Consider the following 26,049-nt stretch of genomic DNA (forward strand, 5'->3'; position numbering starts at 1 on the left):
TGACTGTAACTTTCATGACATTTAAACTTTCATGACATTTGAACTTCAAACAACAGAGAGCAATGGGCTGGTTTTACTCAGAACTCCCGAGTCAAATAGCTGGCAATACAAAGACTGCAGACTCACCAGTCAACAGTACGAAGGCAGAGTAATGTTTACAAGTAAAAAGATTTAAAAGACTTAATGTATTCCTCTTCATTGAAACTGCTGGTTTAATCAGCGAGTGAAGTGAAATGATTGCCTCCGGGCTGCTCTGCTCCCTACAGAGGCTACTACATTGACTACAGCAGAGACAAAAAGGAGGTGAAGAGGAGAGAGTGGAGGAGACATGAGTTTCACTACGACAATGTCTGCTGGGCCCTCCTCACACTTTTCACTGTCTCAACTGGAGAGGGTTGGCCTCAGTAAGTGTACAAAATAATAAAAAACTTTTTTTCATCCCGAAATGTCTTCAGATGAAGGAACCACTGGAAAGAACCAGTTTTCCACCTAACAGTGGTTTCAAGTGTCCTTTCTGCTGGCAGGGTCCTGCAGCACTCGACTGATGTAACAGAGGAGAACATGGGGCCGAGTCGGGGGAATCGAATGGAGATGTCCGTCTTCTATGTGGTTTACTTTGTGGTCTTCCCGTTCTTCTTTGTCAACATCTTCGTGGCTCTGATCATCATCACCTTCCAGGAGCAGGGTGACAAGATGATTCAGGAGTGCAGTCTGGAAAAGAACGAGGTGTGGAGCAGACACTCAAACTAACACACACGCCCGGATACATTCGCTCGTATTGACGTAAGAATCAAGGGTCATCTGCAGCTCTGTGTGTCTGATTTGTTCAATTTCTCTCCATCAGAGGGCTTGCATCGACTTTGCCATCAGCGCCAAGCCAATGACCCGCTACATGCCCCAGAACAGACAGACCTTTCAGTACAGGCTGTGGCACTTTGTGGCGTCGCCCTCTTTCGAGTACACGGTGCTCGTCATGATCGCCCTCAACACTGTGGTCCTCATGATGAAGGTAAAGAACTCGGCAAAGCATAATCCATTCTGCAGCAGAGGTACAGTTAGACCTTGTGTTTGACATGTTTGCATAAGACTGAAACTAACTACTTTCAGTGACTTAAAAGGCTTAAAGACATGACAGTGAACAGTTTGGCCATTTTATTTTTTTTGCGCTTGTGATGTAATTCAAGGAGAACTATGACTTACCAAAAAGTCAGTTTTATTTTCAGAGCTCTGATCAACAGATAACCATGTTATTATTATGTAACAGTGACATTGTTACTGTTACATAATATCACACTAACTCTAAGCGACAAGATTTATTCAAAAAGACAACAGTTGGATCTTTGTGAAGTCAAAATGCCTAAAAATGACCTGCGTCATCGACCATTGCACACATATGTTTGTGTATGTTAAAAGTGAAACACAATGCATATGTGTGCAGATTTCCTGGAGTGACTTTATTGGATTATTCATCCATTGTAAGATACTTTTTGTACAACATTTTATGATTTCTCTTTTTCCTAGCTTATCACTCTATTTTTTATATTTTGATGTACTGTTTAGTGTCTTGTACCTCTACTCTTTAAGATTCACTCTTTAATTATTAATTGCGTTGCGGTGTTTCTAACCTCGCTTGGATTGGGTGGTTAAGCACAACAGCTGGGATCAAAACGTTGTCCGTTTGAACAAATGTTGTGGCTTGGACTCAATGAGCAGGTGCTACTTTTTACATTGAAGCTGGTTTTCAACAGCCTTGCACTTATACGCGATGTGTGTATAATTACACCCCTTCAATGATGTGGGAACATGGCAATATCGCTAAGAAGTCGTCTCACAGGGAAAGAAATACAAACACAGTTAGATGATCGTTCAGGTTATGAGCAAACTCCCATGTTAGTCTAACTTTTTTGGCAAACAGTAAAATTATTTCCCAGATGTGCGTAGTAAACTTCCATCACAGTTGCAGACCTGCTGCACTTACCATAGTTGTGCACAATCATTGTTTTTTCTGTCAGTAACATTTTGGGTGCGTTCACTTCAGCTTTGACTTCCAAATAAGGTGGTTAAGGTAATCTGGGTAAATTGTCAGCTTGTTTACATCGTGTCTAGAATGACAGCTCCAGATCTCAGCACTTACCGTGTCAGTAGTTTTATTATAGCCAATGGAAATTAGGGTGAAAGCTATTAAAGTTCAAATAATCTGCAGCTTTCCTTTAAGAACAGACAAGTTTTTGAGTTCGGGAAGAAACGACCACGTGTGAGCCTCGAGACATGAATGCCAAAGACAAAAATTTTCACAGTGCTCATGTTCATTTATAGTTTGTCCTCGCGGTTTGATTGACACCAGACTTGACAGCAAACAATTTTTTTTTGTTTGTTTTTTATTTTTTCAGAAGAGTTACTGCTCAATGCTGCTGCACCACAATAGCTGAACTTTGACAAAAATATAAATAAAGGCAATGATTCACTGTGATGGACAACTAATCTCGAGCCTCTGCAAGAATATTTTCATATCAAAATGAATGAAACCGACAGCTTTGCATGATAAGAAAATCGATTACTTCAAGGTATTCTATGGAAAATGATCAGAAGTGTTGTACAATACACTAAATTTATTGTTGATGGGATTAAAAAAAATGCAAAGCCTGTGTGGTGGTCTTTAAAAGTGGGAGTGGAGGTAGTTATCATGTCTTGCCAAATGTAACAGTTAAATCCAAAACAATCTGTATCAGTGATGTTATTAATTTTGTGTTTTTCTCTTCAGTACCACTCAGCCCCGACAGCGTACGACACAGTCCTGAAACACCTGAACTCAGCGTTCACTGTCCTCTTCTCGATGGAGTGCGTACTCAAGATTATGGCATTTGGTTTTATTGTGAGTATTATTACAAGAAAGGAGTCATTTAGATTCCAGATAAACTATTATCTCGATTAACTACTATTGAATTTGTCTATGTTGAGTCAAATCATGAACAAATTTTTCTTTCCCGCAGAACTACTTTCGAGATACTTGGAATATTTTTGATTTCATCACTGTTCTTGGCAGCATCACAGAGATAATTGTGGATTTACAGGTAAGATACTGCCAAGACAACATTCTTTTTCACAATGTTGTGACCCTAAAAAAGAAAAAAAGACTTAAATATACGGCTTTGAATGCAGCATTCTTTCGTTCCAAGTTTCCTCGAGTGCTACGATCCCTGCCTCCAGACAAAACTTAAGTCATGTTGTGATGAATTTCGCCATCTGTGTTTTACATCCTCTCTCTGACCCTTCTGTCTGCCACTCTCTCCCGCTCTTTTGCATCACCCCCTCCCCAACCGTTTTGTGCGTCTGTCCCAGTCGGTGAACACCATCAACATGAGTTTCCTGAAGCTTTTCCGAACAGCCAGGTTGATCAAGCTGCTGAGACAAGGTTACACCATCCGTATCCTGCTGTGGACCTTCGTACAGTCGTTTAAGGTCAGACATATTATTATCTATTTTCTTCTGTTTTTCTATATAACAAATTTAAATTCTTGCCTTGATGACAGTTCAGTTTTAACCACCTGTCTTTGTTTTTTTTTTTCTGCCACAGGCTCTTCCTTATGTCTGTCTTCTCATTGCGATGCTGTTCTTCATATATGCCATAATTGGAATGCAGGTATAACGACATTTAGCTCCATCATATCACAGATAACAGATTCTCAGCTGGCTGTAATTAGCTATTCTTTTTAGCCAAGTCTTCTAAAACACACAGTTATGTACAGGGATCCTGTTTAAGACTCGAATAAGTTACCAAACAGTTTTAGAGAATCAAGAATTTTTAAGAAACGAATGCAGATGTAGCTGAAGCAGTTAAATGAATTTAGTGGATGGTTGTGTTCTTAAAGTAGCTACTGTGTTGTAATTTGTGTGAGCTTGTGTGTCTATATTACATGAGGTAATTTTAACCATTTATTGATATTCTCAATAGTTGTAACTGGTATTGTTTTGGGATCAGCTGCTTTGTTTTATTGGGTTTTTATGTTTTTCAGTTGGATCTTGCTTTCTTGAAATGTTTTCGCACATCTTTTAATGTGTGGACCCAGGTATGATTAGCAGCTAATAAAAGAAACAAAATGATTATTTTACTGAAGCAGCCTGTTTTCTGCAGGTGTTTGGAAACATCAAGCTGAACGACGAGAGTCACATCAATCAGCACAACAATTTTAAGACGTTTTTCAGCGCATTGATGCTTCTGTTCAGGTGGGTTTGTCAAAAATTTGTCCATAGCCTCATGAAAATTTAAGTTAATGTTCAGTTTGATTTAAATTAATACTTTTTTTTTTTTTTTTTTTTTTTTGCGAAGTTGATATTAATTGGATGATATCTAGATTTTTGTTTGTGTTTAAAACCATCAGGAGTGCGACAGGAGAGTCCTGGCAGGAGATCATGCTCTCCTGTCTATCAGGTCAGGAGTGTGAGCCAGACCCTTCCATCTCCCCCCTGACCATGTCTCCAGACCACGAGGGAGGCTGTGGGACTGACTTCGCTTACTGCTACTTCGTCTCGTTCATCTTCTTCAGCTCGTTCCTGGTCAGGGCCGAAACCTTCCTGCACCAACACCTCTCTCTGCTGTCTTTCACGCTGCTTTCCTCCCCAAATCATCTGTTGATGTTCCTCCTCAGATGCTGAATCTGTTTGTGGCTGTGATTATGGACAACTTCGAGTACCTGACACGAGACTCCTCAATCCTCGGTCCTCATCACCTGGACGAGTTCGTCCGCATCTGGGGGGAGTATGATCGTTTGGCTTGGTGAGAGTTTATTGCCTTATTACTGCTGCATCTTTTACATATTAAGTTTTATTTTGTTACAAGCAGACCTGATCAACATTCATGTTCTATCTGTATCCAGCAGATGGCAGCCAAAGGGTGTGAAATGTTAAATACCTTAAAGTTTCAGTACAATGAACAGACATGCTTTGCACAAGTTGGTTTTCAAGTCCGAAGGAGATTCTAAACTTCATTGTGCTAAAGTTAAAGAAAATAAAAACAGTGTCATTAAATATTTAAATGCTATGTTTTAAATGCCAAACAACACTTTGGAATATGAGCTAGCTGTTTGTCTTGATCAGTATTAGTTATAAATGTTATACCTCTTTTCACTGACCTCTCCTCCTTATTCTTCTATTTTCTCCTAAAGTGGTCGTATCCACTACACAGCCATGTACGAGATGTTGACACACATGTCGCCGCCCCTGGGCCTGGGTAAAAAATGTCCTGCTAAGATCGCCTATAAGGTACTGAAAACATGATCCCTTTTTCCCAAACATAGAAAGGCTAGATGAACTGACAACTCAAGTAAAATCTTATCTATATATATATATATATATATAAAATATAAATCCATTGTATACTGTGTACAACAGAGAAGAGCCATACTAATTACAAATAAAGTGTATTCAAGGGAACTTTACAACATAATTGAGAGTAATAAAACTGAAGGATACAGTTGAGCTTAAAACTTTGTTTGTCAAGTTTAAAGCTAAAAACAGATTATTGCCTTAAGATTTACAGAAGTTGTTTGTTTTAAGATCAGCTGTTGATGATCAAGTCACATATGAAATGTTGATCAACGATTATTCAATTTAATGAAATAAAAAGACACCAAATAATTGGATGACAACTTATTTTGAGAAGGGGCCTGGTGATATAAGCTCTCTCTCCTCCCTGCTCCTTTTCAATCATGGAATGTGTATTATGTTGTTATATGTTGTAACTTTTGTGTTGGAAGTGATTAAAAGAATAAATAATTAATAAAAGAATGTCCCTCTGTCTTCCTTTCTCTGTTCCTCGTCTTCATCAGAGGTTGGTGTTGATGAACATGCCTGTGGATGAGGACATGACCGTCCACTTCACCTCCACTCTGATGTCGCTCATCCGCACAGCTTTGGAGATCAAAATAGCTCGAGGTCAGAGTCATGTGGCGTTCAGGACTGTGACACTAATGATTGTTTTTATGATTTTGTGAATGATGAATGAATTGTTGGGTCTAAAGCCCAAGATGACATCTTTAAATTGATTGTTTTGTCTGACCAACAGTCCACTAAAAAATACATGTCAAAATATTTTAATCAACTGACCGATCCTTTCAGCTTTAACAGCAATCAGTCAATATAGAATATTCTGAATGCGAACATTTGTCACAGGTGGTGAGGACCGTATCGCTCTGGATAGTGAACTGCAGAAAGAGATCAGTATCATTTGGCCTTATCTGCCCCAGAAGACGTTGGACCTACTGGTACCTATCAACAAAGGTCTGGCTCTAACTATGGAGGAAATACTCAGTGTAACACTGAGAGACAAGCAGTAACAGTTAATGTAGTGTGTCTGCCCTCACAGATACGGACATGACCGTGGGGAAGATCTACGCTTCGATGATGATAATGGACTACTTCAAACAGAACAAAGCCAAGAAGCTCAGGCAACAACTAGAAGCTCAGGTCGGCTCATTATAAACTTCCTGACACCTTCTTTTTTTTGTAATTAGATTTTTCTTATTGGCAATCAAATTTCTGACCCAGTACTACAATTATTCAAAGAAATAATTTTTATATAACCTCACAGCACAGTTTCAATTATCTTCTATCATATCCATTAGACTTTTCTTTTACAGTACTGTGGCATGCTTGAAAATGAATGAGCTGGAGGGAAATCCTCTGACTTGTGTTTTTGTTCCTCATTTCAGAAGAGTAACTTGATGTTCAAGCGTCTGGATGCCTCCACCCTCCCAGAGGACATTCTCTCCAACACCCAGCCTCTACCAATGATGGCTCACAGCGCTGGTTCAGCCCTGTGAGTCTGCAACATGTGTGCAAAGTTGTGCACCTGTGTGTGTCTCTATTTTGTGTTTTGCTCACTATTTTTCCCAATCCTGACACAGGACCAGAGGAGGCTTTGTGGCTTTGAGCCCGATCTCACCCCAGGAACTGTTTTTGCAGCCCATCAGCTCCGACACTGACGCAAATCAACAGCAGAATCCGGTAAGACGGAGGGCAAATGTGAGCATACATCATTAATACCACAGCCATGTCCTAGAGCAGTGATTCATAACTTTTTTTATTTTATATACAACCCTTTGAAACAAAGAACTGTCAACTTGCAACACGTTTTCACAAGTTGCCTTGATGTAGGGGTGTGACTGTGGATGTGTTATGAGACCATGGGCCACTGGGCACAGACATATAAAAGCCCCCCTCCTACATAGGGACCAGACTCCCAGACTAAAAGAAGATTTTACAGGTGAATCAGAACCCTCAGAACCTCTCTGATGAATAGAGGTTGTCATACTTCTGTCCACGCCTTCCTGCTACAGCAGATCCACACTGACACTATATTTTCTGTATTTATACAGAAAAGCACACCAAAGAATGTCTGAGATGCAGGTTAGGAGATATTCTGCTGTTTTGATTTAAATGCCTCACTAATTTTATTGTATTTTAATCAAATGTTACCGTAGCTGTCCAGATGTAATTTGAAAATAAAATGAGTGAAAATATGAAATGATTTTTTGGCAGATATTCTATATTAAAAGACTCTGGTCCAGATCAGGAGCCAAAAAAACTGAGAAGAACATTCCTACTTTTAACTGAGCTCTGAGTTTTTTAACAAGAAATGATAGTAACAGTAATTTCACAGAGAGGCTCTGACCAAGGGGCACCCAGGACCCTTTCGGCCGCTGGGCTTGTGCTGGGTGGGCCATCAGTAATCCATCCACAGTTGTAATCAATTAAACAAAAGTGCAATTTTATTTTATTTTCCTTCTTTAATTAGAATTTTGGTTCATTTTTTTTTTTCTTGGGAACCACTGACTTAAATCACAGATTTTCAGAATGTATAAACCACAACATTTTTATTTCAGCATTTAACTGTTCAGGAACGGTATGAACATGTTTCAGCTGGTGACACTGCTCTGACTTTGCTCTCAGTGCCTTGCAGAGCACGGCATCGCTGACTCTCTCTGTGCTCCTGTCTTGGTTATGTTTTAGTCCCGTGGAGGTCGGAATAGCAGAGGCAGACTATCAGATTGTTGATGTTTTGCTGTGCATACTGTCTGGTTTTACTGGTATACACTGCCTGCTAGATGAATGATACAAAATTATTCTGAAATCCCCACATGTTAGTATGCAGAGGAATGTGTTCGGCCCCTGGACAGATGTTGTCTGGCTCTGTTTGTGTAGCTAGTAAGATCTGAATATGCATGACTACATGTCCTTCCAAGCTGAAATATGGATCCCATCTTTCCCTGTAAACTGTTATGTTTTTTGTCTGTTCTTGCTCTTCTTCTTCACTCTTCCCTCCTCTTACACAACCTCACTCTGTTTCTCTCCTTCCTCGAAGTCAGTTTTCCTGTTGCTAGTTGTTGATCTGTTCGTTTTTGGCTGGAATGGCTTCTCATTGGATGGCGAATGGTGATGGCTATGATAGATGACCCTCAGTGATGGAATGGTTTGTCTGCCTCTCACCTGAACTGGACCTCTGTGTATAGAGGCAGTCCTGGCGGGGACGAGCCTGATCGGTGCTCTGTCTCTCCTTGCACTCCTCTCTTGTTTCTGTACTCACCTAGGTGGGCGAGTGCAGTAGGGGGATTGAAGCCCCACTGGAGCTTCCGCTAGGGAGGGGCCTGTGTGTGCGGGCCTCTTCCATGCCCCGTCTGGCAGTAGATTCGCAGGTACACACATCTTCCCTGACATGGAATGACTGGATCTTGAGGACGTCAGTGGCTGCATGGGCTCTAATGCCAAAGTGCCTCGATCTTTACGTGCACGAGATGCCGAGAAGTTTAAATCACTAGAGTTTTGGTTTGTCTTTTGCTCCTCTGGGATTAAGGCTCAGTGAATTGTTAGAACGGGATGTGATCCTTGAATGCTGAATCGCCTTCTTACCTCAATCTTTTTCATTTCCAGAATAAAGGAAAGACTAAAATGTACTGCGTAAAGCATGATAAAGAATCGCTAAACACACTGGTCCACTTATTTCTGAATGAAATAATCTGAGTGTAATTAGAGTATGTGTAATGTTTCCTTTGTGTATGTACCCTGTGCTTGCATGTTTGTGTTTGTCCGTGTGCGTTGTCACATACAAGCAGTCAGAGGTTGCAAGCGGCTCCATGAAGCGCTCAGCGTCCACTGTTGGGGATCAGCGGGTGAACGGTCTTTGGCAGGAGGAGAAAAGTCCAGAGCGAGTATATCGACCTCGTCACAAAAGCTACAAGGCTGCTGGTAACTCCAAGTCACAGTGTACATATGCCACCACAGACGAAGACTTACAGATAAGCTCTTCACCATCACTTCATCCTTTAATTTTGTTATTTTGTGTCGTCCCTTTTCTGAATGTCTGTCCACTAGTTTCTCGGTCTGAACACAGGCAGCAGGGCGACAGGGAGCGTGGCCGGTCTAAGGAGCGCTGTCACCTCCTCTCTCCAGACACATCTCGTTGCAACTCAGAGGAAAGAAGCTTGCAGCCCTCACGATCCTCCAGCGTAGAGAGAGAACACCCCCAAGATAAACAGGTAAGTCAGAAAAACTCCCAAAACTCCAATTAACTCATATGAACTGGACAGCAACAAAGCAAGGTCACAAACTAACAAGGGCTTTGGCCAAAAACACACCAACGTCTAAAATTAAAAATGAAGAAGCAAATTTACCTTCCATGTAGTCTTTTCTTACACAACAGTTTTAAATGTTCACATGAATGTTGCTGTTGCTCTGCACAGGCCACTAAAAAAAGGTTCTTTCTATTGCATTGGAGGCAAGAATAGAGAAGCATTTTGTGATTAGAAAACAGCTGACTCTGTAGTCTAAAGCTGTAGAAAATGTCTGCAGCATGCTTCCCACTACAAACTCAAGATGGGTGGTATAGTTGCAATATTACAGAAAATTACAATATAACAAATACATGTAAATTCACATGAACTGTGTTCTGTTGTTATGCATTACATTACACAAAACCTTCTATAACTTCAGCTTTAAATCATAATTTGCTTGGATTCATTAAAGTGGAGAACAGAATTTGTAAAACCATAGGTTATTGTCACATCAACAGACAGATTCCACTGAAAGTCAATACATATTAACATTTTTTTACTTTCAACTTTTAAATTGCTAGTTTAAATAGGCAGAGTAACGGTGCTGCATACATTTGCATATTAATGAGGTAAGGTCCAGATTCTTTTGAAACGTCTCATTCATGATGATAAAGTACTAGTGCTGTATGTGTTCTTTTGTCTTGGAGGTCATAGCAGGACATGATGCAGTCTGAGTGCTTCTTGTTCTTTATTCTTGTCTTCAGGGCAACAGCTCAGACAGTCCAGTGCCATCCACCTCAGAGTCCAGCACCCCCAGCGGCCGACGACCATTATCGCAAACACCAACCCGCTCTCGCCCTCACATCTCCTACTCCCCGCTCGTGTGTCGCACACAAGCCTCCGTCGGTGAAGACGAGGATGAACAGGGCAGCCCAGAGACCATAAGGCGAGGCAAGCCCACCTGGGAGACTGAAGAAGGGGTCGCAGGAGAGAGGCGGAGTGAGGCAGGCCGACACCCGTCCCCACCTCGACGCTACCCCTCCGAGCCGTTCCTGGCCTCACAAGAGGACGACCACAGCCCAGACCCCTCCGGTCCCATGGAGACGTTGACCTTTGAGGCGGCTGTGGCCTGCAGCCTAGGACGCGCAAACACCATCAGCTCGGCCCGCCCGCGCTTGCGGACTGGCTGGCAGGTCCCCAACGGACACTTTCGGAAGCGTCTGGCGCAGACGACTTCAGTTACTGGCTGTGATCCTCTCAGCGACACAGAGGAGGACGACAGGTGCTAGGGACTGGAGGCACAGCATGGAAGAAGAGGGGGAATCCCAGAGAGGTGTTAGAGGAGGACACTGTACAACAGTGTACAGAGTGAAGGTCAATGTGACTCTTTTTGCATCAGTGCTTTGAGGCCATGAGCCCTCTGGATGTTTGGTAAAATGTGAACCCAAAACGACGAAGAACAATACTTCCTGAAACTGTAGTTGCCAATTCACACAGAACACTGACAATGAATAAGGTCTATTTCCTGACTTGTACTTGATGATAGAGAGTAATAATACACCTCAAATAGTCATGGGATGCAGAAAATACGTGAAATGAATGGATCAAATTATGTCATTTGTGTCAATATAAGGTATTTTCATTTCTGAATATGTTTCTAAATGATTCAGTGTTGCTCTAAACGGTATTTATCTGTGGGGTGTGTGAATATGTAACTACATTTTCTTATAAATTACGTGTTTTTGTAAATACATTGTGATCATCACACCATTGCCATTTATTAGACCAGATCAATAAAACAAGCCATCCTGAAGAGGCGATCTGATCCTTTACCAGACAATGTGGATACTAATATGTAACACTCAATAATGCTGGATTTTTTTACAGTATGAATGAATGTGCAGGGGAAAAACTGCCTGATTTTCCCCAACATTTTTGTTTTTGGTATTGAACATAATAAGTTGTGAGATATGAATACAGTTATAGAATAACGTAGAAAAGATGCTTATTTGTTAATTCACTCTGCTCACCATGCCTCCACCAAACCTCAAACCTTTAAAATTTCTTAATTATCCTTCAAAACAGTCTGTTATTTTTATTTTTACTAGTCTACACCTTTTAAATGAGAACTTTCCAACAGTTATATTTAACATTTGATTTTGAGAATTGTAGGCCGTGTAATTTTAACTACGACCTGATATGAAAACAAATGATCTTTCATCTATTTTCACCTTTTTTCTTCCTTGTGAATATTGTATGAACCATTGCAGACGATGACTGTAGAAACACTGTAGACACACCATGACACATTTTGCTTCACAAATTAACATTAACTCTATTACTTACTAATAATGTACAGAGAAATTATGCTGTTTGTAACATTTAGAGAAAAAGATGAACAGTATGAGCTGATGAGCTTTAAAGGTAAAGGAATCTTTGAAAATGTTCATTTTAAGGTTTGTGTATTTGTTTTATTTGCCTGAAGAAGGCCAATTCTGTGAAACTCACTTAACCAAAAACATGGAGATTTGTATCATAAATTCCTGGAATGCAAATACTTTGTGGGTTTTTATGTGTACAATAGCTGTATATACAAATAAAGGTGTCCTCAAGTTGTGATGTCTTTTTATTTTTTATTTTGTAAAGTGTGGTAAAACCATGAGAGCATTGCAATACCAGTTTCTAAAAAAAACTAACCAAAGTGCATTTGGAAAATTTCTGTTTGTGCATTTATTTCTTGCTTTATTTAATATATATTTTTATCTCTATACACTAAACCTACTTTTGTTCATATGGTGGTATCTGAAAGATGCAGGTACTTGTGTATATTGTTTTACACACTCACACATTGTTGAAGCTAGCCTCTGCCAAATAATGGATTTTCCCACTGGCGTTTTCCCTTTATCTGCTTGTCTGATAATCTGAAAGATAATGCTGTGCCTTGTCTGTTATGTATTAGAAGCTTAATTGTACAGTATGTCAAGTAGAGAGATCTGTAACAGACCACATATTTCCATATTACATTTATCATAACAATAATATTAAACAAATGAAAGGGGCTACACAATAATAGCTTATATATTAGAATAAAAAAAGACTAATAATACACAGAATGAAAGAGTTTTCAAAAATTCACTTAAAAAATTTAATTCTGTAGATGTTTGTTTTAAAGCCTCCTCTAAGGACAGTATTGGCATCTACACTGTGTTTGACTGCCATCTCTGATCCTTCTATTAGTTTTGTAGCACTTGTTATGGCTGAATTCGATTCAGCTGCTTCAGTTTTAGGGTCCTGGTGCTGACTGACAGTCACACACATGACTTACAACAGACACATTATTAAGGTTATTATTATTATTATATAAGATATTAGTAACACCTGTGCTTTTCTTACCTTGACAAGTCAAAATATCTGATGTTAAAAAGGCAACAGGTCCTCCAATCTAGCTCTACACAACCTGCAAACTGAGCAGAGGTCTAATCAGTGAGTAAGTGAAAACACCTGTGTGAGTGAGTGTGGTTGTGCAGGGCTGTTTAATTTTATAGGATTTAAAAAAAAGTTAAGACTCAAAGTTAAATAGTAATTATACTGAAGGTCAACGTCAACGATTATGAATAATATATTTACCCATCAAGGTAAAAACATTTACAATAAAATTAATTATTGTGTTCTTTTAAAATACATTATGATATTTTTTTAACAGATTCAAATTTTGCTTACCTTGTTAGAAATTGACAAACATATTGATATTAGTGTTTGCAAAGGACAAAATGAAAACAGTATACTGTAAAGATATACACAGCTACGCCACATACTTGGTAGTTTAAAATCTGACCAAAATTTCACAATAGAAGCACAACTGAAGAAAAGATGAGAAAGTAAAAGCTTCTGAGAACAGCAGTGGAATAAATATTCAGATCATTTACTTAAGTAAAGGTACAAACATATGATCAGAAAAATGTACTAATGGGAGTTTTTTTTGTTTTGTGTTTGTACACATAGACATCTTTAATTTCATGTTAGAATAATGTATTATGATAATTGATTTATTGATAAAGTCTATTAATTATTAATCAACTGTTTGATTGTAAGCAATTATTCTTTATTTTGTTGATCTCATTAAAAGGGGTGGGACTTGGCTCTTTCTTGAGACTACGTAACAGAAATGATCCAATCACCGGCGCAGAATCACCCCCTCTTACGTCATATCAAACGGACCGATAACATGACGTCTGGTTGAAGAAAGAGCTAAGAGCTAGCAAGGAAGCAAACAGTTTTATGTTACTCGCGAAGTTAAAAGGGGGAGATGTCGCCACGGTCCAAGTCTCAGACCGCTCAGTCTAATAGCCACAGTGGCTGCTGAAGTAGATATTTTGTAGAAATTCAAATTCTTACAAAGGAATGAGCGATACTTACAAAGGAAGTCGGGCGAAAAAGTAGCTAGCTCGGCTGCTAGCTGACGATAGCAAGGACTTCTTTGTTTTGTTTTTCGTGTAAACATGAAGAGAAACTAGCTTGGATGTTAGCTTTAACATTTAACGTTTATGTAGCCGTTTTATAACCATGCACAGGGTGTCTTTGGTAGCAGGTAGATGAGTGTAAATTCATGGTCTCTGGGATAGGAGGAAGACAAAACTAACATTAGCCACCGAGAGCAACTTTAGCAACAACAAGAACAGATTGTATTTTTCTTTCCTTTTTTTGTTTTTGTTTTTTGACGTCGGCCAGGAGGACACGAGCGGGGGCACGAAGAAATGGGCAACTGTCTCAAGTCTCCGACATCAGACGACATCTCTCTGCTTCATGAATCCCAGTCAGACAGGGCGAGTTTCGGTGACGGGACGGATCCGGACCTGGAACCTCCTCCGCCGTACCAGGTGAGTGGCTGCAAAAACACTCGCCTCCCAGAAAGAATAGTTTCTTCCACACGGATGACAGTGTTAAATTAAAACCCCAATTGTTAATATGCAGTAGATGTTATTCATGAGAAAATGCCCATGTCCCATGTCTGTGGCCTTTCTATAAGTCATCTTCGACTGTACCTGAGTACAATTAGATTTGAGTGTCATATTCAAAGTATCTAGACCAGACAGCTGCTTTATTTTACAGTTTGTCCTTGTCAGTCCACTTTATGTAAGTGAGGTGATATAGGAGGACAACTGTTTTTTGTTGTTTGTTTGTTTCATGTTAGTGTTTTATTTTCTGTTACCAGGAGCAGGCTCACATGCCCATGTACCATCCCACGCCTAGTCAGGCCCGTCTGGCCACCCAGCTGACAGAGGAGGAGCAGATCCGCATAGCTCAGCGCATCGGCCTCATCCAGCACCTCCCTAAGGGTGTTTATGATGGAGGGCAAGACGGCTCTGAGAAAAAGATCAGAGAGTGAGAGTTTTGTATAACTGCATGTGATGTCTTCACAGTGGGAAGGTTGCAGTAAAGCTAAGCCATATTAAGTCATTCAGACATAATTTTTTAATATGCTCCTTAACTAAATATTCATATTTTGACATTTTTAAATGTGACTAATTGTTCATCTCATGATGCATGATGTGGTCCATAAGAAACAAAAGCATTTGTAACTGGGACAAAATGGCCAAGGATATAGAGGTGAAGCTGTAAATGTTTGTTTTGTAATTGTTTTTTGTGTAATGAAACAATTAGCTGATTATTCAGTGTGCCTAATGAAAGAAGATTAAGAAATAATAATTTTTATACTTTCAATCCCCAAAGTCTTAACTGAGGATGTTGTATGATGTATATCTAAAGCACTCTAAGCAAAATTTGGCTTCATAACTTCTATATCTGAGTGTTAGCTGCTTTTTTATGTATTTTATATCAATTTAAAATTAATATCTGTGTCATTAAGGCTGTGAGACATAGCAATGACAATTTTTGTAACATGTCCAGATGCTTTATAGGCTAAACGATTAATCATTGCAGCCCTAATATCATTAACACCATTAGTAATTTGGCTATAATGGCCAAGGAGAAGCAGCCACTTGTTTCATTTCCATTCAGCAAGAGCAAGAAAGCTCAGAAAATTTGATAACATAACTTGAGGGCTCCAAATACTAGGACAGAGAGTAGGGGAGTGGCATACAGTAAACAATTCGACCGGCCAAGAGTCGAACCAGGGATATACTGATCATGGCTTTTTAATATTGTTGCCAAGTAACTTTCTGTTCCTCAACTACCTATTTAAAAGAACTCATTTTCAGTTCCACATCTGTGTCTTTTTTAACTACAAAAGCTTGCAGCGAAGTGATATTACAATAAAGTTACTCTCAGATGTTTTGTGTGGTGTTATATACTGGTGTATTTAAACTCTTCATTTCATCCATTTTCAGGTGTGTGATCTGTATGCTGGACTTTGTATACGGAGACCCCATCCGGTTCCTGCCGTGTATGCACATCTACCACATGGACTGTATAGACGACTGGCTGATGCGATCCTTTACCTGCCCCTCCTGCATGGAGCCTGTGGATGCTGCCCTGCTCTCCACCTACGAGACCAACTGATTTTTCACCCCTCCACCCCCACGCTTAGATCAAAAATGGCCCCTGCAGCCCCAAATCCACACACAAACATTACATCTGCCCTCTTATAGAGTGTGAGGAGCTAAAAAAAAATTGGTTGGCTGTCGTCTTGCACTTTGAAAATTTCAAAAATTACTCACCTAATGTCGGCCTTCTATGCCCCCAGGTTTAAGTAAGCTGGTCTTAAACATCAAATACACAAGTCAGTGAGAAACTGTTTCCAGTCGACCCTGCATGATTGTTTGTGTGTGTTTGTCATGCTGAAGCACCATCCGGTGTTGACGCATAGCGCGCGTGAGAGCGCGTGTGAGAGTGTGTGTGATAGCTGTTTGGGCTGCTTGATGACTTTGCATTTACCACTTGAGCCGGTCTCAGTGGTGTTCCTCCACAGCTAACCCCAAATCACCTTCATTCCCAGTTAGTCATCATTTAAATGGACAAATAGGTTAACAAATTATTGACCAAAATGCTAAGAGGAGTTCCTCCACATATTGATCTCCTAAACATGCTCTCACATTCAAATGGCCCTACACTTTGAAGATGTGGGAATACACAGCTGCAGAAGAAATTTCTCTCCTGTTAGTCAGGATTACAAAAAAATAATGCACACACTTTACAGAAATCACCCAAAGTTTATAAGTACACAGTCGTACTTAATGGAGATCGAGACTACATGATATTCGTCTTTGGCTACGAATAGCCTGACTTTAAAATATGCTTTGAGTTGAAGGGAAAAATGATGATGTGTAATGTGAATGTTTCACCAGACGATGTGTAAAGTAGCTGGCAGCCAATGTAAAGGGCTCATTTGTGCATGGGCAGGTGGATCAGTCAGTCAAAAATTAGAAAATGCTTGCACACACTTTTCATCTGATCCAGAGATTTGCACTTTACTTATAGGACAGTATCTAAAACAATATATTAATATATGTACCTTATAACCTTGCACTATCAATACTTCATTCCTTTATTTCCTGAGATGCAAAAGTTACATAGCTGATAAAGATATTTTCAAAGCTGTCAGTAGTCACTTACCATGTTGAAGTAAGCCTGAAGATGTATTTCATGAAATCTGTGATTCAGTAGTGTGAGCCGCCGCTTTGTTCTGCTTGATTTTTGATTCCTGTGTGTTTTGTGTGTTAGTGAAGGGACAGAGGCTTGCTCAAGGTTCAGAAGTTCAACATTTTGGAAAATCTGCTCATTCACTTTCTTGCCGAGAGTTGGATGACAAGATTGATACCACTCGCATGTCTGTTCGGTAAGCATGGAGTTGGAGCCAAGAGGCAGGTAGCTTAGCTTAGCATAAAGACTGGGAACTGCTAGATTGACTCTGTTTAAGGTTGAAAAATATGCCTACCAACACCCAAAGGTCATAAATTAACACCTTGTAGTTTGATTAATCTGTGCACAGACAGTAAAGTAAACATAAATGTGGTTTTACAAGGAGTTATGTGCTGTTGTGTATGTAAGGATTGGTGACAAAGAAAAAACCAAAGTGTCTTATTAAGGTGTCAGGCCACCGCAAGCCGCCAGAGCAGCCTCAATGGCATTAATTCTACAAGTCTCTGAACTCCACTGGAGGGTTGAACACCATTCTTCCAAAAGATATTCATTCCCTCAATTGGTGGTTTGATGATGGTGGTCTAGAGCGCTGTCTGACATGTCAGTCAAAATCTCCCACAGGTGTTCAACTGGGTTGAGATCTGGTGACTGTGAAGACCATAGCATATGATTCACATCATTGCCATACTCATCAAACCATCCATTGACCCTGTCATGCCCTGTGGATGGGTCACTGTTTCTCCAATCATTTTTTATTTTCAGGTTTTTCCTTTTTTAATTTGTCGCCCGTCTGTAACTCCTTGTAAAGCAACAAATTGTAATTTTCACTTTGTTGAGTTAGTGAGCCTTAGGGGTGCTGGTAGGCCATTTTTACCAAAAAACTTTTGGACAGAGCTAGGATGGCTTCAAGTTTTCATGCTGAACTAAGCTCGTCACCTTCTTGCTCTGGCTCTACATTTACCGTATGAAACAAGTGAGCGAATGATTGCATTTCCAAAAATGTCAAACTATTCCTTCGAGAAAGAAATATATGGGAAATTTTGGGGTGAGTTTTAGACTTTTTAAATTTGGAATCCACATTAACACAATGTCACTTTCTTTGTTATACATCACATTTTTTATTTTGTTACATTACAGTGAATGTTTTTGTTGCTTTATTTCCATTCATTGTCGCAGTAGTTACAAAAATCATTCTTTGTGGACTTGTTTGTTGGCAGTGTGGTTGTCTTTTTTTCTGTTACCTGTTTTATCTTTTACCTTCACTTTTTTTTTTGGTAATTGTGTAAAACCCACTGTGTATTTGGGACAATAAGTATAAAGCTATTACACTGGTGCAAACCTCTGTCCCGTCTGAATTTCAGAGTGAGAGACTTCTCTTATGGTGTGATAGTTAAAACTGAGATATCAAGTTTTCCATTGAGCCTTTCCTTTGCTGTGTTTTTCAACCTAAGTTTATTCTGAAAATTAATATTTCCTGTAATCTTGTTTTATTTCTTTCATTTTGGAAGGCTGAAAAGCCCTCATGTAAAAAAATAAACAGAAAAAACACTTGGTTTTGTTTAATTAAAGAACAGGCAGCCGTCCTGTTGGGATCAGTGTGTAAAGTGGACTAAATGCATGCAAAGGGGCAGATTTGTGACCCTATGATTACTAAAATGAGAGATTACAGAATACACGATTGCAAAATTTTTCTTTGAGCCTTTCATTAATGCAATCCTACATTCTGGCAGTGGAGTGGAAAACGTGACTGTGTAATCAGGGTTCTCCATTTGACTGATGTAGCAAGCGAGCCCAAGCCATATTAGTAATGTTTACTGCTTTGTTTCCGTTGCTTGCATCAGCTGGGGAGGAAAATTTAGTAAAATTGCCTGTTATGAACATCTGAGATTGGAGTTATAATTACAAATACAGAAGGGAAATTTTCGTCTATCCCTATCAACACGAGATGAGACAACTCGGACCATATATGTGCCTTATTTATGTACATGAATCTTACACACAATTAAATGCGATTTACTTGGGGTCATGACATAAAAGGGGCCACATCTTTATGCACTTAAAAAGAATAATTGATTGCAACATGCCCTTTCTTTCTTTCCAGATTAAGCATCGACACAGTTAATCAGCTTAGCAGTGCTGCTAGATCTGCATGCTTTTACTTTTTAGATTAGAGTCAAGACAACTTTGAGCAACACAATGAGGACAGACATGGAAAGGTCACTTGCTCAAATGTGGCCATAATAAGATTTTGTGTGGTAACATATTAAATCTCTGCAAATATCTCAAGAATTTAAGATGAAGGATTATTGGCAGAGCTTTTGTTTGCTGAAGCATCAGTTAAAACGCTTGCTTGTTCTAAGAAAACACGGCAAAGTAGATCAGGATGTCAAAAACAAAACAACATCTTTTTGTCTGACTCAAACAGGCAGATGGGAGCACGGGGTCTACAGGCCTGGAGCTGGGAGGAATTCAATGTTTGGTTTAAAAATATTTAATCCAGTAAATATTCACTTCCACACAGGGTTGGACCGACGGTATCTTTATTCACTTTGCTAACCTGCTGCCACATAAGTACATGATCAGGCCGTATAACAGATCAATACAAAACAGCAGTGTGTTCATCTTGATGACTTTATTTCTCCACCCATGAAATATTAAAATTTATACCTTTTATTTTGTCATTTCAGGAATAGAACTTCTAGTACATTCAAGCTGGGACATAAATTCACAGTAATAATTTCATTTTCTTTAACAACCTTAGTATCCTGCAGATGAAGACATACAATAATTTCTCCTGATAAAAAGCTTTATTTTTGTCTGATACATTTTCACATTTAGTCTTAATTTATCCTAATATTGAGGGACAGTTGTTAACCCTGTAATGGCCGACTACCGTTGATTTCCTGAGTGATGCATCACTAGGGTTTGTACATCCCGTGAAAGGTGACAGGAATGTTACACTCCACTTCTGCTCTGGCGACCTCAGACAGATCCTTGGCGTTGAGGATGAGGAGATACGCTGGTCTCTGGGAGCCGGGAGCCGCCACGATGGTCAACAGCACTCCTGTTGGGCACAGCACGTGATTATCACAAAACAGTTTCTATTATAGATGGCGTGGAATTAAATCTATTGTGTTTATACTGCTGCTGACGTACCATCATCCTCATCTATCCCATCAGGAGTCTGGACAAACAGGGGCTCTGAGGGGTAGGAGTCTGGTTCTTGCCATACCCAGGTCTCCCTGGTCTTTACATTCAACTTGCAGATCTGCACGCAAGGGAAAAACAAAATCAGTTAATGAAACAGTTTGTTTTACACACTCTGAATCACTTTCCATTGAAGGCATTTTGTTAACATACCCTGTCTGGTATGAAATGGTTGAGACCCAGGCCGTAGGTGTATGTGTAATTCTTCCCTCCGAACCTGTTGTAGTTGATCTGAGGGAACTCAAACGCTACAAAAAAAAAAAATTTAAATGGTTAAATAGAGATATTTCCTGTATCTATTAAAGATGAATGTGTCCACCATCACTAGATAAAAAAAGGTCTTGTTGGCACCTTGGCGAGGCCCAGAGAACAGCACCTCAGGCTCCAGCCAGATCGTCCCATCAGCGTGCATCACCGCTGTGGCTGTGGTGTACGGCAGGCTGACGAGGTTCTTCCCCTGCTCCTCCTACATCAAGTCCACGATAAGATGAGAACAAATAAATAAAAGACTTTATGTCTCTGAATGGCGAATGTGAGTCCTTGTGAATGAGTAAGTTAGCCGACAAACCTTGTGGACGTCCAAGGGAATAACATATCTGCGGACTTCCGGCTGGGGCGCCATCATGGCCGCCTTCTTCACCTCCTCCCAGTTGGCTCTCAGGTTGGCCAGCCAGAGGTAGTTGTAAACAAACTCAAATCTGCAAGAAAGAAGTAACAGTGAGCAACACGGATGCACCGATATCAAAGGAGTTTGTCGATGATATATGAGAAGGCTTAAATGAAAGCGAGTCAGTTACCCTTTCCAAGAGCACAGGTCAAAAACAATGAATCCTTGGTCCTCATAGGTGTTGATGTGATGAAACATGCCGATGGGCGCCCCTTTGAACTTATGGTCGATGTACTCTCCTGGGTCTTTCCTGGCAACGTGGAACAAGGTCTATAAAAAAAAGGTACATTAAAAAGAGATATCATGAGATGATGAGCTGATGATCATCTGAGGAATCAGCACATTTAAAGTCACTAAAGATATGAATCTACTCCCAAGCTCTTACTCCTTGGCTCTCGTTGGACTCGAAGCAGTCCATGTAGTTGGAGCCTCGGATGCTCCAGGCGCTCAGGAACTTCAGCAGGTTGATCTTCACCGGGGTCTCCACAAAGACAAAGTAGTTTTCTGACATCCCGAAGCTGACGATTGATACGGGAGACCATTAAAGCTTTTCATGACAACATGGACGATAACACACCAAATGGATAACTGGTAATAAAAATTAAACAAAAAAATCACACACCTGTGCACATAGGAGGGCTTGAACCGCTCAGCACTGGGGAATTGCACCACCACCTTGGACTTCTCGATGGGGTCAGACTTATCTATGAAAGAAAGCAAAGGTTGTAAGTGTCAACTCTTTTTATATTTTCATTTCTAGGACTAAAGAGAAACTGTGCTTCATTTAAAAACATAAATGAATATATTTTGAAGAGAGAGAGAACATCTTTTAGGAGACATTTTCATGTTTTTTGAGAGGGGTCACTGTGATGTGTGTGACCTTTAACTCTGCATTCACCATTCACCAACTTATTTTTGTAAAACTGGTTTTAAGTTGCTTCCTGTTGTATCCCTGTGATGCCAACCTTTCTGTTCGGGTGGGATCTTGACAATGTTGTAGGCCAGTGTTGCTCCTTTTCCCATGCAGTTTCCAATGTTATACACTGTACCATCATTCTCAATGTGAGGGTGGGCTGTCACTCCGTTAATGTTGATATAGTTGCACATATCAATCTGCACAGGGAATAAAAACATTTTTACCGTGCTTTAATTTGAAGAAATATTGCAGTTCTGAGGTTAAAAATCCAGTAATGTAATTGTAATGATGTAGCTACCTTCTTCAGTGTCTCCAAGGTGTCAGGGTTTACTTTAGTGATGTAGTTGGTTTCTGTTACAGCGTAAAAGTCCTCACCAACAGGGTAGACATTCACCAGGCAGTTGTCTGTGACCTCAACACCCTTGAAGTAAGAAAAAAACCTGCAAACAAAAAAAATCCCGTTTCGCATAAAGATGTCCAAACGTGATGTTGAAATGTAACGGGAGATTTAAGAAAGTAGACCCAGTATATTCAGCAGTGTAGAAGAAAAAAGAAACCAAGAGGAAAATATACCTTAGTGCATAAAGATTAAACTGAATTTGAATTCTACAGTCATAAACATCCAGAAAAGAAGAGTCTGTGTATCTGTGTGCAACCAACCTGGAGAAAATGTTTTTGCAGGGGTCAGGATATGCAAATGTACCGAACTCGGTGATCACCACACGCTTCTCCGTGATGGCTCGTACATAAGCATCTGTTCTGACAAACCTAAGACAGAGGAGAGATTGACAAATCAAGAATTTCATTCCAAAACACTACATATAAACTCGTTGAAAAATCATTGTTCACCATCCTGAAAGCTTGTATGAATATATCCTCAAAGGTTTAGCTGTTGAGTGCTTGAATGTGTTACAGTGACTTGACAAAGCAAAGGTCCTTAAGTATTTCATGTCTATAAATCTGAAATCTAACCTCCCTCACACAGTATAATCAACTTGCAGAAACTTGAGACTCACTTGCATATGCATCTATTTATTTCTCTTTTTTCAATTGTTGTTAAAGTTGTGATGTTATTTCATGATGGTAATGTAGCTGTATGTGCAGCTTCTTTTGGAAAATCTTCATAGAATTGCCAGACAGCAATAACATAGCAAAACTAGAAGGGCACTCAGAGGGCAGTATCAAACAACATACACCAGACTTCGGAGAAAAAAAACATGAAAATTTATAGTAAATAATTTGGATCTGCCTTAAAATGTAATGGGTTCTTCCCAGACACATTGGTTCACTATTTTTTTTGCGTAATCCTGCTGATAAATCATCAGACACGGGTGAAAACATAGGCCTAACCACCTTGAAGGTGGTGAATATACTCATGACATGATGCTTACTGTGATGGATTACATCTCTCAAGCATGTTTCAAGTCTCTGCAGATTGGTTTTGATGCAGCATGGAAACCAACGGCTGCTTGAAAGGCACAACAAGCTCCAAGGTGAAAAAATGTATTGGAAAGTGATCAGTACTCTGCTAAATTATGGAAATGGACTGAAAAATGACAGAGCAGTGGTACCCTCCTTAAAGCCTTACTTTCGGTAGTAGGTGACCTGGCCGTTCTTGAAGTCGAATTTGTGCATAAGGGCCTGGCCATCGAAGAGGTGATAGAAAGGTTCATCTCCAACCTCAAAAAGCCCAGGTCCCAAACGGAGGAGACTTCCCTTCAGAAATGAAGGAATCCTACCTGTAAAACATGATGAACATAAATGAGATATTGTTTTTGAAAACAGTTTGTAAAGATGCATTAAGAGCCTGCTTTGGAGGCCAGTTATGTGTTCTCAGAGGAAATAAGAAAAAGCTACTCAAGCTACAAGTAAGTTTCCTTAACAGTGTGACTGGTAGACGAATGTCAAAGAATCAGTCTGCAGTCTATTTCTGTCTGAGAGATGCAAACAAACCTGTGACTGTTGCTGGAAGAGGCTCAGACAACTCCTCACATGTCTCAAAAATCTTCCTGTAGCCACCAGCTGGGTGCTCAAATCTGTCACCAGAAAGTAAAGACATCAACAAACATCAAAGCCAAGAAAATTTAACTTGATGAAATTTCCAGCAAGTGAAATGTTAGTTATATAGTTTAAATCGTAAAAAAAAAAAAAAAGCTGCAATTGGGTCAAGCAGTTCACAGTGTGAACTTTTAAATCCTTCAGGAGCTTCATCAGCTGCCGGCACACTAACAGCACAGGGTCATAGGGTCAAATTGCAGAAAAGTCTACATCTAAATAACACCATAGAAATTGGCAAATTATGAAGTTTCAAATAAAGCAGAACCTATCCCTAGGTATGCTGGTTTACAAATATGTTGTCCCCAATAGTTGTGCATCATGAGAAACTCACCGGCTGACCATGTTTTCTTCTTGCAATACAGAAAGCAACTCTTTAGAAAAACCCCTGGTCACTTCTGAACTGGAAGTCTCTGATCTGCCCAGTGGATTTAGGGGTATTTATTCGTCTGGTCACCGTCACAGTCACTGCAATCTGCGCTGTAAACCTTTACTCCTGGCCAATCATGTTGCACCATGAACAAGAATCTCTTTGTGCCAATATCCTCCGATGGGTGACTCAATGGTCACCCCTCTCAAACCAAACCGGATTTATTGCAGAGAATATTTATCACACAGAGAACCATGCTTTGCAAATGTGTTGCAATGATACATGTGATTTTATTTTGTTCAGATTTTGTCCTTTAAGATATAGTAATGCTGAGTCACACGAAGTGCAGTATATTTCAGGATATTGTCAGTATGTGTGGGGCTAAAAAAAAATGTAAATTCAGTAATTCAAAATATGTACAATTCACATAAAAGGCCATGGCTATATATATATATATATATATATTATTTGTACACTTTTAGATTTTTACAGGTATGAATTTATAGAAACAGCCATTGGGATCAAGACTATATTGTCCAAAAACAAACCTCTTAGTATTTCAGCACATTACTATCGCCTAATTTTAGATTAAATAATGCTTTTCCGAAATAAAAGATTAATAGGAAGAGCTGAAAAATATTGTGAAACAACAACAACCTTCACAGCTATTATTAGGTGCTATTGTACAATGCTCGTTAAATACAATGCTTAGTGGATGAAATGCGGCCAGTTGTTCTTTGGTCTGATCACAAAATGCCTTAACTTGCTTGTCTCAGTGCAACTATAATCCAGGTGTAGGGATTATGTTCGACGTAGGCCTGAAGACAAACTCTCTATTGTTTCTCCTGGGAAAAAACACCATTAGTAGAGAGAGTTTCTCCTGACGCAGTTTGATCAGTGGCAGGGTTGTGGTGTGGCTCTCTCGGTCAACACATGAGGGGCCGGCTTTAATTGGCAATATGCAACATTTTTGTGATAACTGATTAACAGAGATTTTCTCGCTATGCTCTTGAACTAAACCGAAGGGTCAGTAGTCAGAGTTATTTTTTGCTGCCACGGGTGATCAAAAACACCTGAGACTAAAAATTGTGAAAGGGAACAACAATACAACAATAGTGATGAAAAAAAAAAACACAAAGAGGAGTTCATGAAGTCCCTTCCTTTTAAAGTTAGAATTAAAGTATAGTCATTTAAAAAGTTGAAAGTCTTCTTTTTTGTTCTTCACATCTTTTAATTAAGTTGCCATAGACCAAATGTTTGAGTTCAATGATGAAAGCAGCATTTCCATATGTGAATGTGAAATTTACCAAGAATGATCAGCAACTGAACTGTTTACTTCTACAAGATACAACTTCACATCAGATACATTAATCTGCACATTAGTTCCAATTTTCCTTTCAATAAAACTCTGTGTATCTGTCCAAAATAAAAACAGATAAATACAATGAAAAACTAAAGCAAAACATACAGAAATTACAAGCATAACCTATATTTAGCCTAAATCTTTCCCACACTACTTTTACATCATAGACTGTATATAAAAAGTGTTGGATACAGCAAACCTATTACTGTATAATTATTACTTTAATATTAAACCATTAGCATTTTCTTACATTTTACTGTTCTATTTGTTTGAGGAGAAGCTATTTAACACAGGGCAGTAACCAATTATTATTTTCATTCTGGATTA

General features: G+C 39.5%; 3 protein-coding genes across 9 annotated transcripts in view; 2 read left to right on the forward strand and 1 right to left on the reverse strand.

The window, feature by feature from the left end:
- Window positions 1-12,159, forward strand: part of cacna1eb (calcium channel, voltage-dependent, R type, alpha 1E subunit b) — a 53,708-nt gene extending 41,549 nt beyond the window's left edge. For 3 of the 5 annotated variants that reach the window (XM_056391777.1, XM_056391782.1, XM_056391781.1), the window contains 20 exons: window positions 267-404; window positions 525-726; window positions 845-1,009; window positions 2,762-2,872; window positions 2,991-3,071; window positions 3,340-3,459; window positions 3,575-3,640; window positions 4,133-4,224; window positions 4,380-4,554; window positions 4,647-4,774; window positions 5,163-5,259; window positions 5,826-5,931; window positions 6,169-6,276; window positions 6,362-6,462; window positions 6,708-6,814; window positions 6,903-7,002; window positions 8,586-8,690; window positions 9,105-9,240; window positions 9,367-9,530; window positions 10,310-12,159. In XM_056391777.1, the coding sequence (XP_056247752.1) occupies window positions 267-404; window positions 525-726; window positions 845-1,009; window positions 2,762-2,872; window positions 2,991-3,071; window positions 3,340-3,459; window positions 3,575-3,640; window positions 4,133-4,224; window positions 4,380-4,554; window positions 4,647-4,774; window positions 5,163-5,259; window positions 5,826-5,931; window positions 6,169-6,276; window positions 6,362-6,462; window positions 6,708-6,814; window positions 6,903-7,002; window positions 8,586-8,690; window positions 9,105-9,240; window positions 9,367-9,530; window positions 10,310-10,834 (2,827 nt within the window). In that variant the 3' untranslated portion in view covers window positions 10,835-12,159. The remainder of the gene's footprint in view (window positions 1-266; window positions 405-524; window positions 727-844; window positions 1,010-2,761; window positions 2,873-2,990; window positions 3,072-3,339; window positions 3,460-3,574; window positions 3,641-4,132; window positions 4,225-4,379; window positions 4,555-4,646; window positions 4,775-5,162; window positions 5,260-5,825; window positions 5,932-6,168; window positions 6,277-6,361; window positions 6,463-6,707; window positions 6,815-6,902; window positions 7,003-8,585; window positions 8,691-9,104; window positions 9,241-9,366; window positions 9,531-10,309) is intronic. The other 2 variants (XM_056391778.1, XM_056391779.1) reach the window with 2 other exon arrangements.
- A 1,599-nt stretch (window positions 12,160-13,758) lies between these two features.
- LOC130179305 (RING finger protein 11-like) lies at window positions 13,759-18,692 on the forward strand. The gene is made up of 3 exons (XM_056392204.1): window positions 13,759-14,422; window positions 14,758-14,927; window positions 15,893-18,692. The coding sequence occupies exons 1-3, from the start codon at window positions 14,300-14,302 to the stop codon at window positions 16,062-16,064; spliced, it is 465 nt and encodes a 154-aa protein (XP_056248179.1). The 5' UTR covers window positions 13,759-14,299; the 3' UTR covers window positions 16,065-18,692.
- Window positions 18,693-19,679: 987 nt separating this feature from the next.
- On the reverse strand, window positions 19,680-24,334 carry rpe65a (retinoid isomerohydrolase RPE65 a). 3 transcript variants are annotated; one of them, XM_056392071.1, is made up of 14 exons: window positions 24,324-24,334; window positions 23,888-23,970; window positions 23,523-23,673; window positions 22,595-22,702; window positions 22,233-22,374; window positions 21,984-22,131; window positions 21,641-21,722; window positions 21,404-21,536; window positions 21,149-21,288; window positions 20,920-21,049; window positions 20,703-20,817; window positions 20,505-20,599; window positions 20,301-20,412; window positions 19,680-20,208 (listed from the first exon to the last, which is right to left on the reverse strand). In XM_056392071.1, the coding sequence occupies exons 1-14, from the start codon at window positions 24,332-24,334 to the stop codon at window positions 20,063-20,065; spliced, it is 1,596 nt and encodes a 531-aa protein (XP_056248046.1). In that variant the 3' UTR covers window positions 19,680-20,062. The 3 variants fall into 3 exon arrangements, with proteins under 3 accessions (XP_056248046.1, XP_056248047.1, XP_056248045.1); XM_056392072.1 differs by having other exon boundaries at window positions 23,523-23,669; window positions 23,884-23,970; XM_056392070.1 differs by lacking the exon at window positions 24,324-24,334 and having other exon boundaries at window positions 23,888-23,993.
- Between the last annotated feature and the right edge of the window lie 1,715 nt (window positions 24,335-26,049).

This window comes from Seriola aureovittata, chromosome 12 (genome assembly GCF_021018895.1).
Source record: "Seriola aureovittata isolate HTS-2021-v1 ecotype China chromosome 12, ASM2101889v1, whole genome shotgun sequence".
NCBI classification, from domain to species: domain Eukaryota; kingdom Metazoa; phylum Chordata; class Actinopteri; order Carangiformes; family Carangidae; genus Seriola; species Seriola aureovittata.